Below are 15000 nucleotides of genomic sequence, written 5' to 3' on the forward strand. Positions count from 1 at the left end.
GCTCTGAAAACATGTGATGCGAGGTACAAACACGATTTCACGATTTCAGACGGACAAGCCCGTCTTTATTGTCACACGATTACACATCAACACATGCACGGACGGCCACAAACACACACATGCTGATGACGGTAGCCGGTGAAATTTGTCCTCTGCATTTAACCCATCCTGGCTTGTCCTTTCCTCCGGGGGGCAGGCCAGGAGCAGTGGTCGCTTTCTCGTACAGCGCCCGTACAGGTATCTTAGCTATGTAGCTAATACACACACAAAAAATAACACCCTGGTGTTGAAGTAAGCGGTGCAGGTTTGCAGGTCTGACCCTTCTACTCCACCCCCCTCTCCCCTCTCTCTGACAGTGTTGAGCCACTCTCTCCATAGTGTGCCAAAGTCTCGCCAACGAGGAAGTGAATACTACTCACTCCATTCATTTCCATACGCTTGTGTGCATGCGTGTGCGCGCGCATGTGTGTGCATACGTGTGTGTTTCACCGGCTTTTTGAACCACTGTCGACCTCGAGATGAGACGCGCTCTATCTCTACGCCTGTGTCTCTCTGTGCTGACCTGGGAGCCGGGGGAGTGGCCTGGGCTGCAAGGCTACAGATCTCGTTCATCTACCCACATCCCGTCCACATCCCGTGCTACGGACGGACGGACAGACACACATGTCCTTTGTAGAAGCGCCTGCACCGCTTAATAAAATGAACTAATACAGTAGACTACAGAGATCAAAACTACCAGACATAAGAACAGTTTCTGCCCACAGAAGGGGTGCTCCAAAAAATCGATTCTTGAAAGGATCGCGATTCTTAGTGCCACGATTCCTGGATCGATTCCAAACTCCCAAGAATCGATTCTTCTTCGTATTGTAAAAAAAAAAAAAAAAAAAAATTACAGTGCACCTGAACGCAACATGCAAGATACCGGCTGAATAAGTGTCCAAATGTTCATGTCATTTGTGTACTGTACTGCCACGGTGCCGCCACCTCTTGCACTTAAGAACTCTGGTTAATGTATTCCCCCCAAAATCTATAAATCCTTCTCAAAGTCTACAGATCCCCCCCAGCCTATAAATCCATCTTATCTGAAGAACATAAGGGGGAATTCCCCCCTGGTTTGCAAAATGAATTTAGGCCCTGACTGTAATACTTCAGAAGTTGAATTTGAAGTTCAGCATTAATACATTTGTCATTTTTTGTCTTAGATTTACCTTTGTGTGTTATTGCAATATAAAACTACATAATTGAGAATCGATTCTAGATTCTGGAATCGAGAAGCGTTGGAATCGAGAATCGATTCTGGAATCGGAAATCGTGACCCGAGGAATCGGAATCGGATCGGATCGTGGCTTAGTCGGATCGGAGCACCCCTAGCCCACAGGCCATCACTCTGATGAACACTTAATCCAGTCACTTGATCACTGCATTCCAACACTTCACTGTCCACTTGAATCACTTTACCTTGAATCACTTTACCTGTTCAGTAATAACTGTCCCAAAACTGTCTCACTCTCAATAACTCAATAACTGTGCAATCACTGTCTCAAAGCTTTGCTCATATAGATCGATAAGCAACTGTGCAATATCTGACTTATAGCCTTGTTTACAATCCAGTGTGGTTTACATATACATATACGTCTGCACATAGGTATACAACTACTATAATTATTTATCCTATACACATATTTATAACGGTCACACTACATCACACTTATTGTACAGTATATAATGTAAATAGCAGTTCACTTGCTTTATGTACCTTTGATCACTGTCCTCGTTTGTTTTTCTAGCTTGTACTGTATGCATACCTTTTAGTTTTCCCTTGTAAGTACATTGAGAGCAACGTATGCCGGAGTCAAATTCCTTGTATGTCTACATACTTGGCCAATAAAGCCGATTCTGATTCTGATAACACCATATACTGTCAAACCATCCTTCTATGGGGGAAACGCGGTAACGCACACATCTGCCGGATCTGGGGCCGGTCTAAAACAGGCAGACCGAGAAGCCAGTAATGGAAACCAGGCTCTTCTTCTTTGAGAGAGAGCCCGTTGACGCAAGGTTAATATCAATTACGTTTTTCTTACCATTTAGCTTTACAGATGCTAAAATGTTCCCCTTTGAGGTAATGCTAGTGGCCTACGATCACTCAGCACAGCGTATGCTAAAGTGTTACTATGCGGCACAGAAGCAAACAATCTTCTGGGGACACTTTGATCATTTTGTATGTATCTATGTTCTCATCACTTAACGGTGTAAGGTGATCAACGGGACAGTCTCCCAAAAACTGGGTGTGTATACCTTTAGGTATGTAGAGGTGAATGCTAAGGTTAGGGACATCTACATTCCACTTATACTCAGAGAGACTTTCAGCCACCTGGGGAATGAACGCAAGTCAATAGGACGCCCTGACAAGTATGGCATGTGTGTATGCATGCATATGAATGAACTTACACAGGCGGTAGCGATGCAGGTGCCCCAGTCTGTGTACGTTTCCACTGTGATGTTGGCCAACGCTGTCCTGATCAAAGGACACAAAAGATGCCATAGCCTCTCCACCTACACACACGCGTGCACACACGCGTGCACACACACAGACAATAATGAGAATTTTTATTAATATTGACTTTTCTTATCAAAAAGCAGTGCAGGGTGTGTGTGTGTGTGTGTGTGTGTGTGTGTTTGTGTGACTCCGGTACCTTGCTGAAACTCCAGTGTTTGCTGCCTCTGATTAGTCCTGCAGTAATCTCACACACGCAGCGCTGGGAGCTCTCATGGGAGTCGCTGGCTAGCTGCTCCAAGTGAGGCCATAGTAACGGCAGGAACACGTCGCCATAGTTACGAAACAGCCCCTGTCAATCAAACGTGAAGATGCACATTTGTGCGGGCGAGGAGGAGCCAACCGAGCCACTTTTGCAACCAAACAAAGACAGATTACGGCCATTCGTTTGACGCAAGCAAACTGTCAGCAGCCTGACAGACAGCGATGGATCACAACAGTCCAGGACACAAATTCCAGCACACTAGAGTTCAACGCAGCCTTGGCTAGCAGTGGTGTGTTGTGTCAGCTCTTGTAAAGGGTACGCCAGGCTCATTGGTCCTATTTAGACCTGGTATTAACATGTGTCTTGGGTGATCCAATCACAAGTATTTAGACCTGGTATTAACCTGTGTCTTCGGTGGTCTGATCACAAGTGGACAGCTCTAAGTGCGTCAGTTTACACCCGGCATTAGAATTAAAGGTGCTGTAAGTGATATTGGTTTGTTAAAATATCACTTACATTGACTTTTCTATGTAGAGAAACATTGCTCTACATTCTGACAGCCACCACAGATATAGAGCATTTGGTCAGTAACGTGGGTCTCCCAGTCCTTCCGCTCTGGAGTAAACAGAGAAAAGACATTTATGGAATCCTATCTCTTAGCTGATTGGATAAATGTGGGAACAGGAGGATACCAGATTTTTTTCTTCTTCTGTATAATAAGATCGGAGGACCCATGTTACTGACCAAACACTGTATATCAGTGATGGCTGTCGGAATGTAGAACTATTTAACACTTTTATTTATACCACTTACAGCATCTTTAAGTTTCCCCTTCTACTGTGGCGTAAAGTTACCATCCCCATGCTTAAAATATGTTCTATAGTTTTTCCTATAGTACAGTATGTGTATTGTATAGTATTATATACTGTATATATATATCTATTTCCGCCTAGATGCATGGAAGTGACACAAACAAAGAGGACGTCACTTAAACAGGCGGTCCTTCAATGTCTCCTGAGGACACATCAGCTACATCCCTACATCTATTGGACTAATTAACAGGCTCTGATACCCCCAACCTCCTACTCCTCTCATGTTTTCTGTCTTGTGATGTGATAGTGGTGTCGCCAATGCTTGTTGTCTTGTTGTTGATGTTTTGTTCTTGCTTTTTACCACAGACAATGATGTACAGAACAATTTTCCTAACGGACAAATAAATACTTCATTCATCAGGACACATAAGTGTTTACAAAAGATATGTTTTCAAATGCATCCCAGACCCCCTCGGCATGTGGTTTGAGTGATCGGATCACAATGCTTGTATTTATCGCTGTCCACTTGTGATCCGATCGCCCAAGGCGCATTTTAAAAACAAGGGTAAACAGCCTCATTGAGGCTGAGTTTACAACTCGCACCTTGAAGAGACAGAAGCGTCGGGGGCTGAAGCTATCTTTCCCCTTCCGCTCCTCGAGGGAGAGAAACTCCATGAGCTGCTCAATGAACTCTGGGTCAGAGAAATATTCCAAGATGATATTTTCGCCCTGTGTGACACAAACAGAAAATGGGTGTAAATGGGTGTGTGCGCACACAGAAACACACATACATATACCAAATGTGATGGAAATAGAGTAGAAATATTGAGGCATGCTTGAGTGTCTGTGTATGTACGTGTGTGTGTGTGTGTGTGTGTGTGTGTGTGTGTGTGTGTGTGTGTGTGTGTGTGTGTGTGTGTGTGTGTGTGTGTGTGTGCATGTGCGTGTGTGTGTGTGTGCGCATCTGTGGCACGTGCACGCACCTCACTCATCTCCTCATTTGGCAGGTCGTCTTTTGCCGTTTCTGAAGCTGCATAGATCATCAGTTCTCTGAAAGGAGAGGGAGACAAAGAAGAGGCTGCTGTGATTTATAGATAACACCACCGAAAAATATGGATGGATAGATACTGTCTTCGAATAAGTAGTGAGGATAAATGAATGATTAAAAAGTCAGTTAGTCAGCAAGCCATCCGCATACCAAGACAGCCAGCCAGCCGTACGTCAATTCTTTTATCTAGGCCAGGCGGTAGGCTATAAGTCAGTCAGTCAGGCTTTTCTAAGCCAGGCCATAACGGGAAGTCAGTCCACAACCAACCAGGCACCCAGTCAGTCACTAGTTGTGTTTACATGCAGACTTTTTCTCCACTTGTATTCAGAAAAGAAGCCTAATCCGAATAATAATGCCTCATATAAATGCCTCAATCAGAATAAACTGACCGATCTGAAGGACATTTCAATCCGTTTGAGAGGCGTGGTGTAACCCTTTCATAATCCGGTCGATGGATAACATTTCATCATGTAAACACTTATTCCGATCACTTTCTTTTGCCTCTTTCTGCACATGCTCGCGCAGTTAGCATAGGCTAACGTCAATGACATTACCATATTTCCCCATATATCCCCAGGAGGATTCGTATGGATGTGCTATTAACTCAGAGGTACTCTGACTTGATGCAGCCAGTTTTATATGAAGTCTTGACTCCGCCTCTCCAGGCCAGTTTCGCTTACAAATAGACCTAATCATTGTGGGGGCAAAAAAAATGTATTTCTCTTTTTTTCCACACATTTGTATGTTTTGATAAAACTGTTGCTTCCTCAGAAAGAACAGCAGTAAAGAAATAACCGACGCAGCAGGTCCATCTTTTAAAAACGTAAGTCCATGTTAGAGTGCTGGATTCATGTCAGAAACTTTGATTCTGATTACAAACAGGGGAGCATGTAAATGTAGCCTGCGTTGTGTTGACAGCACTGGCAGCAAACCATGTTCAGGGCTCGGCCAGGGGTGGAGCGGGATTCGATCCACCGACCTCCCGCTTCCAAAGCACACACGCTAACGGAGCTGGTTAACGGACCTTTACACTGGGAAGGGAGTTTAATGCCAACAGAGCTGGTTAACAGACCTTTACACTGGGAAAGGAGTTTAACCAACCTCCTCGCTACCATTCGGGACTCACGAGGCCTCACATCCACTCGGTTACATAAATGCACATATCAATGCGATTGTTATAGTTAGCGCCCATGTTAAAAACACTTCCTTCAGAATGTTTTCATTCAGAATGGAAAACAATGTAGCTAGCTAGCTAGCTAGCTAGCCAGCCAGAAAGTCTCACCTTGGCCATGCGTAGTAGCCCCAGTGTGTTTTCTCCACAAAGTGCTGGGCGTTCCACTGTTCTTCGCTTAGCGGAAGATTGCTGCTGTCATACTGCAGCCAGCGATTCCCCTCGTGATCCCCCACACACACACCCTTTGGATCCGCTACTCCACCTACACACACACACACACATACACACACACACACACACGCAAAGACATACACACACAAACACACACACACACACACACACACACACACACACACACATGGTTTGAGACTGATTTTGAAGTGAATGTATAAATGTATGGCCTCTATATTGATTTAGCAGTGATGTCCCTCCCCTCACTGTTGGAAAATGTCCCCATTACTAGAAAAAGATTCTATCTAGCGGAAAGATTCTTAATTTTAGGCCATTTCTATTTTAATGGAGAGCCAATGAAGATGTATCATCTGGTCTTCTTGCTCACTCAAAGGGAAATTACCAGACAATTAGTCCATATATCATGGTGTATATATTCAAATTATAACCACCCTGGAACTACAACTGGTACCAGTAAGTGGAGGCAGGGAAGGCCCTGGTGCCAGAACTCAAATTAAATGTATTAAAATCTATTGCTACAATAAAACTATAAACTGAAGAGTTGGATACACAATTGTTTGTTGTGTGTATTTATGTGTGTATACTCACTGATATCTGATGGCTTTACAGACACTTTCTTTTTTGGTCTCTTCAGTTGTCTCAGGATGCCAGCCACTGCTGAGATCGCCACCTAAAACACAACAAGGATATAATCATTATAATTAATTATTATAGGGGCGTCTGGGTAGTGTAGAGATACAAGCACTCGCCTACTGTACCACCGCGGAGACCCGGGTTCAATTCCCGGCAGCATTACTTCCGACTTGGTCAGACGTTCCTACAGACACAATTGGCCGTGTCTGCGGGTGGGAAGCCGGTGGGGTATGAGTCCTGGCCGCTGCCCTAATGCTTCCTCTCGTCGGTCAGGGCACCTGTTCGGGTGGGAGGGGAGGGGAACTGGGGGGAATAGCGTGATCCTCCCACACGCTACTCCACAGACCTTGCGTATGCTGATAGAGTCATGGGTGAGGCTCTGTGTGAAGTAGAGGACGGCGTCGGGGGGCAGAGGGTGGTCTTCCCTCAGCTGGAGAGACAGCAGGTCTGTGGCCATGTGCTCAAACTTCCATGGTCTGAAACAGACATCACACACCCACACAGTCATCTGGCTGTTATTAAAGGGTAATAAGTGAGTGCCCCATAGCACAAACATGCCCATACTAATGTCTGCAGGGGGTTGATAGGGTGGTAACAATACTAATGGCTGAGTGATTATTTTTTGCCAGATACTGAGGTTTCTGGCTTTCAAACCTCACCTTAATCTGTTTGGAACAAAAACTCCCCGCCCACTGGCATTTCAAAACACTCCCACTCTCCTCCCCCCACCCACGCCCACTCTCCTACTCCCACCCACGCCCACTCTCCTCCCCCCACCCACTCTCCTCCCCCCACCCACGCCCACTCTCCTACTCCCACCCACACCCACTCTCCTCCCCCCACCCTACTCAAATGTTCAACTGCTCAGTGATGGAGGACGGTGCTGTGAGTGAGCCACCAGCCTCACAAGACATTTCAGCTGCAACTATAATAAGCCTCGCTCTCAAGCCAGAAAAGCAGATGACTAAGCAGTATTATTATGACAGGATTTATTGTGATATATTATCTCTTCACTGGACATTTCTGTTGGGTCTCTGCTGTAATGGTGAACTGTGACTTTATTGTTTTTGTCATTTACTGGCCATCATCACTGGATGGGGGCTGTGCCAGAGACTTGCGTCGGAGGAGATGGGTTCTATCAATGCTGTTACAATAGATGCTACTAGTCACTGATGGATCTCGCTAAAGATCATAGATTACTTATGTCACTTTAAATGCATAGCTGCTTTATACAATAATACAACGTATTACATGCATTTTTTCCTCACATTACATTTGCATTATATACAGGTGCAGAGACAAACTTACAGGTCTCCGTCTTCAAGGCAATCCAAGAGGTCGTTGACCAACTTCTCATATTTCCTATGAAGAAAATGGAGCTTTAGCTGGTCACAAACTAGGCTAACAGACACCACAATGGCAAAATGTGGCGTGGTTAATGCTATTACTACCACTGCTACTACTGCTGCTACTATTACTATTAATAGTATGATAATGATAATGATAAGAATGATCATAATTGAATTTATATGTTTACCTCGCAGCAACCAGGTTTTTGATTCTCTGCCGCTGAAGCCCCTCCTTCAGCTCCTCTATTGTGGGCGCCTCTAAACAGGGGGCGGGGTTTTGCGACTCTGCAATTTGACTGGCTATGTCTGCACATCTCTCAGATACCTACAAGCGTTAAAAAGAGGAGCGAAATACAACAGGAATAAAACAGCTATTGCATTCGAATCAAGCTGGTGAATGGGCCTTTTTCACAGCAGCCATTTTGTGTCTAAAAGGAAGGAAGTAACACAGGTGCAACCAAACATTAAGTAGCATTTCCAACTTCCAATCCATTTAGGTGTTCCAGTGCTGGGGCCCTAATTAATGATTTGGTTGCACCTGCCTTTTAGACACAACATGTCAGCTGTGAAAAAGGCCCATTGTTGGCATCCGTGTGTGTGAACGTTCAAGTCGCTCACCGTGAAGTAGATGCCGACAGTCTCGTGCTGCCGATGGACCCTGTCGGTGATGTCGTCAAACAGCCGGCCAATGGAGGCCTTTTCCAGGGTCATGGAGGGCGACAGGCCACAACGGACCAAAGCAGGCCACACCTCCCCCACACAGTCCCAGTCCCTCGCACTGGCCAGACACACACTACTGTACACACCCAGCAGGCAGTACAGAGCACCCTGAACAAACACACACACAAGATACACACTACTGTACACACACAGCAGGCAGTACAGAGCACCCTGAACAAACACACACACAAGATACACACTACTGTACACACCCAGCAGGCAGTACAGGGCACCCTGAACAAACACACACACAAGATACACACTACTGTACACACCCAGCAGGCAGTACAGAGCACCCTGAACAAACACACACACAAGATACACACTACTGTACACACCCAGCAGGCAGTACAGAGCACCCTGAACAAACACACACACAAGATACACACTACTGTACACACCCAGCAGGCAGTACAGAGCACCCTGAACAAACACACACACAAGATGAGTACTGTACACACCCAGGAGGCAGTACAGAGCACCCTGAACAAACACACACACAAGATGAGGACACATGAAACCCTATAGTAATGTGTTATTTGTCAGAAGGGCGGGATTGCTCAAAACTCTGATGTTTTAGTGGTTAGAAATGTATATTTATGCACACGATTGCAGCATGAGGTCACCAGTAATGATATTTTTCAGTAAGTAAAAGTAACGCGAGTTCAAATGGTCAGTTATGGACTACACTATAGTTTCAGCACCATGGACAGTGACCGCCATCAGTTGCAAGCCCAGACAGGGGAAAGAGTTTGGGATTATTATTTTTTTATCAATTTTTTTTCTGATTGACCACTCTCTTCTCACTCTTCTCCCCAATTGTACTTGGCCAATTTCCCCTGCTGTCCCGGGCGTTGCTCCACCCCCTTTGCCGATCTGGGGAGAGTTGTAGACTAGCACATGCTTCCTCTGATACATGTGCTGCTGCTTTTCACCTGGCCGCGCAGAGTTTCACCGGCACGACGTAGCACGTGGGAGGATCATGCTATTCCCCCCAGTTCCCCTCCCTCCGAACAGGTGCCCCGACTGACCAGAGGAGCCACTAGTGCAGCTACCAGGACACGTAGCCTTAATCCGGCTTCTCATCCGCAGACACAGCCAATTGTGCCTTTATGGATGCCCCGACCAACCTGGAGGTAACACGGGGGCTCGAACCTGCAACCCTCGTGTTGGTAGGGTTGGTAGGCAGGGAATCCACCGCTGCACTACCCGGACGCCCGCCCATGTATTTGAGTTGTGTGTTGTCATCACACATCATGCAAGACACTTATGCCTGATCATATATTTGCGTGTGTGTGTGAGAGCGTGCATGCGCGCGTGTGTGTGTGTGTGTGTGTTTGTGCGTGTATAGTGCATGTGTTTCTGCTACCTTGAACTGCTGCTGTGTGCAGGTGGTGTGTTGTGGGGAGAGCAGCTGTAGGATTCTGCCCGTCAGGTCTCTGTAGGAGAAGCTGTAGGTTCCTAATGCAGTCATCAGCACATTCTGGGCCCTGCTACGTACCTGCGGGGTGGATTCATGTGGTTAAAGGAATGAATGCATGAATGAATGCATGCATGAATGAATGTGTGTTTTACCTGACTATAAGTGCTGGTAGACAGCAGTAGCAGATCACAAAGCAGCTCCTGATGGACTACTTTATATTCACAGCCTTCAACCACCAGCTTTCTCATCTAAAAACAAAATAAAAAATAAAATAAAAAAAACACACAAAAAAATCGAGAATAACAAATGCATGCCATGTATCCTTATTTCATGCATGAGATTACAGCTACATCTGTCACCCCCACGTGCACAGAACATGAACACTGGTGCGTTTATTGTGCCTGCCGACCTCATGCTGGAGCAGAACTCTGTCGATGAGCAGCGCTCGGATGTGCTGCTTTTTCCCATGAAGCTGCAAAGGGAGAAAACAACGTCACCGGCCTGCAAGTGACTCATCGGCCGCCAGTCAAATCTGCAGCCTTGTGCGCTTTTTCGCAACTCACCCTGTTTTCCATGGACTTCTTGACAAGGGTGAAGCTTTTCCAGCGGGAGTCAAACTCCTTCTTGTGAGTGCCTCGGAAAAACATGAGGTCACTGATGATCTGTAGTCAGACAGAGGCCGCTGTGAGAGCTTTGCAGGCTTACCGGAGGGCAGAATAACACCATTTCTTGGCAACACCTTATATTAAGGTGCACATATTCACCATTCACTAGCCGCTTATTAGCATACATTTTATGAGTCATTATAAAGCACTTATTAATGCCTTATTCTGCATGACCATATTCTACAACTACTAAGGGGTGCACACCTTAATGATGGCGAACAGAGACTTGGTGTCGTCCTCCGAGTGCTCCAGGATGCGATCTGGATGGGGGGAAAGTGGATACAGGTTCACTCTGCTTCACCATCTCATTCCAGAGTGAGGAGTTAAGAGCCAAAGTTAAAATCTTAGACACACTCACGTAGCAGCAGTCTCATGGTTTGGCAGATGGACTCTCTGTAGTTCTGCCTGGAATCATCTGGAGGGGAGGAGACACACAGACACTCCGTATGGATACGGAATGCAGGATGAGCAGCAGCATCACCCCATAGACTGTGTAAGATATGGACGTCACGACAGCTCCCCAAATGTGAAGCCCAAACAACTCAATTGCCCCCTTGTGGTTGGTCCCAGACAGTATAGGTCAAAAGTATAGGCCCCTCCATGTTAGTAGCAGGCGGCAAGTTTGGGCTTGGGCAGAGGAAGCGATACTGACAGTTGTAATTCCTCGAATAGCCACTTGAGGCTGGCTCCAAAAGCAAGTCATTCCCTATTCAACCCCTATGTTAAAATGCCCTTTTAATTTTTTTAACAAGATTAAAGCCCCTCTCCAGTAAGTTTTTCCTACCTGTACTACATTGATGTTCTATGAAAACGTACATGTACTGTATCAACCAACGCACGTCATCATTTGCGCCAAATAACTTAAATTGATAAGAACCGAAGGCTAAAGCTTGTTCCACCCATTATTCCACTGCAGCATCATATGACTGCAGCACTGTTCTCTGTGTGTCGGTTCTCTCTTAACTCAATAGTCAGTTTTGGTGAGTTGTTTCTATACAATTCACTCATATGACATGTAAGCAGTAAACCTATGCTTATAAAAATACTTTTACTGGATAAAAACAAGCACTTTAGATATCTTACTACAATAATTATGACATCGCTGATGACATCACAATTGCCAAGTGACATCACTGATGACATCACAGTTGCTTGAGTGACATCACTGATCGATCATAAATTGTGATGGCATGAATCCTTCCCTGCTGCGAGTGCCGAGAGGTCCGGCAACACAGAGTCCGAATAGGAGAGCAAGGCGGCCGGGGGAGGAACATTGAGGAGGGGGCGGACCACCGAGTCTGGAATTTGTGTAATATTCTGTGAGAGGCAGCAATGTGCCGCAAGGCATCCAGTCTGCCGGAAAGCCATTAGAAGAAGAAGAGGAGGAAGAAGAAGAAGACGAAGGTTATAAAAGGGACGACTCGTTATTTCACACTTTCCATTTTGGTCTCATTGTCTAGATATGGCTACTGCCAGCTGTCTCCTATCTGAAGAGCAGTTTCGATGTCCCATCTGTCTGGATGTGTTCATTGATCTAGTCACCATACCAGGTGGACACAACTTCTGCAAAAACTGCATCACTCAGGACTACTGGCTTGTTAATGCCCCATGTCGGTGTCCCATGTGTAATGTTTTTTTGACAGACCTGTGAGTAGTAAGACAGAGGCTGAAATTCAGAAAGAAATCAGGCAGATGATCCAGGATAGACAACGGAAGATTCAGGAGATCAAACACTCAGTAGAGTTCAGCAAGGCAAACAGTGTGCAGGTCTCCACTGCTCTGAAGCAGTCTGTGGAGAGAGGCCCAGCTGACCTCATTGAGACGATTGAAGAGGAGCAGAAAACAACAGAGAAACAGGCTGAAGGCGTCATCAAAGAGCTGGAACAGGAGATCTCTGAGCTGGGGAGAGAACTGCTGACAGGGTCAAGAAGCTCTCACACACTGAAGACCTCCTCCTCCAACAAAGCAAGATGAACAAGCTGCTTGCTGAGGCTGAGCTGAAGCGGGTCCAGCAGTATGCAGTGGATGTGACTCTGGATCCTGATACAGCAAATCTCTCTCTCATCCTGTCTGAAGATGGGAAACAAGTAAATCATGCTGATGTATGGAAGAATCTCCCAGACAACCTAGAGAGATTTGCTCATTATGTCTTATGTCTTAGGAAAGCAGGGCTTCTTCTCTTCAGGAAGGTTATACTACGAGGTTCAGGTTAAAAGGAAGACTGTGTGGAGTTTAGGAGTGGTCAGAGGGTCGATCAACAAGAAGACAAAAATCCTACTGAAAGCAGAGAATGGCTACTGGACTGTATGGTTGAGGAGTGGAGATGAGGACCAAGCTCTTGCTGGCCCTCCTGTCTTCCTCTCTCAGATGGGACATAAGCCAAACTCAAAACATCAATGTACATGTCAAATACATTTCCCCCAAAGATGGTTTCCATCATTTTAGGTAGTTCTTATCACACTGATATATGTTCAAGTGCTCATTTTTCTGATGTTTGTTTTTAGTTAGGGTGCGTTCGTAAATCCACTCTGACGCTCTACACTGAAATGAGAGCGTGAAGGTCCAGTACATTACAACGGCGCTCCCAATTTTACGAGCGGTCCAGTGTGCGCTCTGTGCGCTCGGAGTGCTGTTTCCGAACACACCCTACGTTAGTTGACGATATCAAAAGGGCTGATTGACAGCTATGACTCAAAGCCAATCTCAAACCTCGGTGGCACGGCTGAGGAGGAGGCTCAGCCCGACTCTACTGTGAATACTCGGGTCCCAAAAGACATGACACAAGCAAGACGGCAGCTTCCGGAAACATGATATTTTAGATTCATTTTTGCATATATAGCAGTAGGAAGTGCCATTTGCGAAACGTAACGTACTGTGTGTGTGTTCTCACCATATTCAACACCAATATGCAGCTTGATCTCCCCAAGATTCACCATGGAGGAAACACTGAGAAGAAACAAAATGGGAGAACAAAACGTGACAAGCCTGCTTATGCTAGCACAAAAATGTGTGTTTCTGTGAGTGTGTGTGTGCGTGTGTGCGTGCGTGTGTGTGTGTGTGTGTGTGTGTGTGTGTGTGTGTGTGTGCGTGCGTGCGTGTGTGTGTGTGTGTACGTGTGTGTGTGTGTGTGTGTGTCTCTGCATCACTCACAGGTCAGATACGTGGGGTCCATCCAGAGGGGGCAGCATGCTTCCAGCTCCAAGAAGGCAGTGCTGCACTATGGCTAGACTCTGCAACAGCTCCTCCCTGTGGACCATGCCACACATTACAGCCCCTTCACAGCTGCTAGTGTGTGTGTGCGCGCGCGCGCGTGCGTGTGTGTGTGTGTGTCTGTGTTACAAATGTATGACCCTCAAGTTCAACTCTCCCACCCCGTGTCTCCCTCTGTTTTTGTGTGTGTCCCTGATTACATCCAAATTGTAAAATTGAGAGAAATTCAGCTCACCTGCTCATTGGCTGATCTCCAGAGACGTGGTCCTTCATTCGCTGGAGCTCGGGGTGCAGGAGGCGGGACAACAGCTGGAAAACAAAGGTCTCCTCCTCCCGACTGGGCACGTGCCAACACAACCCCAATGCCGCCACATCTCCTGCTCTGCCCCAGTCCTAGAGGGAGAGAGACAGAGGCAAAGAGAGAGGGGGGAGAGAGAGGGAGACAGACACAGAGAGAGAGAGAGAGGGGGAGAGACAGAGACAGACAGAGAGAGGGGGAGGGAGAGAGACAGAGAGAGAGGGACAGAGAGAGAGAGAGAGAAAGAGATAGAATATTGTTATTTGATTCTTAGTAAATGCTTTTGCAGCTAATTGTCTGCCTTTTGCTATGGAAATAGCAATGTGATGTGTTTACCATGCCTATAGCTTCCTTTTAAATTAAATTCAGATGTTGGCAGAGACAGCAATTTGGAAGGTCCCTGGTGTGTGCTTCTGAAGACCACATTTCTCTCTTAAAAAAACAGATGCAAGAATATTTTTGCAAGAAGGATCATAGCAAACCAACAGATTGCCAATGAAATCCGATCCCTTGGCACACAATGTAAAATGCAGTGTCGAGGCCAGTCAAGGCTACCACTCATCTCAGTGATGGGCGCGTTTATTTGCGGTAATTATACTAACGTCTCAATATTAATGTGGTACCGCTAATGATTTATTGACGTTTAAATGCTACACGTAGCACCTTTAAATCCAATGTGCGAAAAAGCCATCTATCATCAAAGCATGAATTCAA

At 46.0% G+C, this 15000-nt stretch overlaps 1 protein-coding gene across 1 annotated transcript in view; it reads right to left on the minus strand.

Moving 5' to 3' along the window:
* The window catches only part of psme4b (proteasome activator subunit 4b), a gene marked incomplete at both ends in the record, with an annotated part of 45196 nt that overhangs the window by 9897 nt on the left and 20299 nt on the right, over window positions 1-15000 (minus strand). Inside the window, 19 exons of the mRNA XM_083635825.1 lie at window positions 2452-2556; window positions 2697-2849; window positions 4178-4303; window positions 4558-4624; window positions 5905-6058; window positions 6577-6658; window positions 6968-7097; window positions 7930-7983; window positions 8159-8295; window positions 8589-8798; window positions 10060-10191; window positions 10266-10361; window positions 10523-10585; window positions 10677-10775; window positions 10983-11038; window positions 11137-11193; window positions 13669-13724; window positions 13929-14024; window positions 14224-14381. Of these exons, the coding sequence (XP_083491951.1) occupies window positions 2452-2556; window positions 2697-2849; window positions 4178-4303; window positions 4558-4624; window positions 5905-6058; window positions 6577-6658; window positions 6968-7097; window positions 7930-7983; window positions 8159-8295; window positions 8589-8798; window positions 10060-10191; window positions 10266-10361; window positions 10523-10585; window positions 10677-10775; window positions 10983-11038; window positions 11137-11193; window positions 13669-13724; window positions 13929-14024; window positions 14224-14381 (2031 nt within the window). The remainder of the gene's footprint in view (window positions 1-2451; window positions 2557-2696; window positions 2850-4177; window positions 4304-4557; window positions 4625-5904; window positions 6059-6576; window positions 6659-6967; window positions 7098-7929; window positions 7984-8158; window positions 8296-8588; window positions 8799-10059; window positions 10192-10265; window positions 10362-10522; window positions 10586-10676; window positions 10776-10982; window positions 11039-11136; window positions 11194-13668; window positions 13725-13928; window positions 14025-14223; window positions 14382-15000) is intronic.

Source organism: Poromitra crassiceps (assembly GCF_964638095.1).
Source record: "Poromitra crassiceps genome assembly, chromosome: 4".
Taxonomy (NCBI): Eukaryota; Metazoa; Chordata; class Actinopteri; order Beryciformes; family Melamphaidae; genus Poromitra; species Poromitra crassiceps.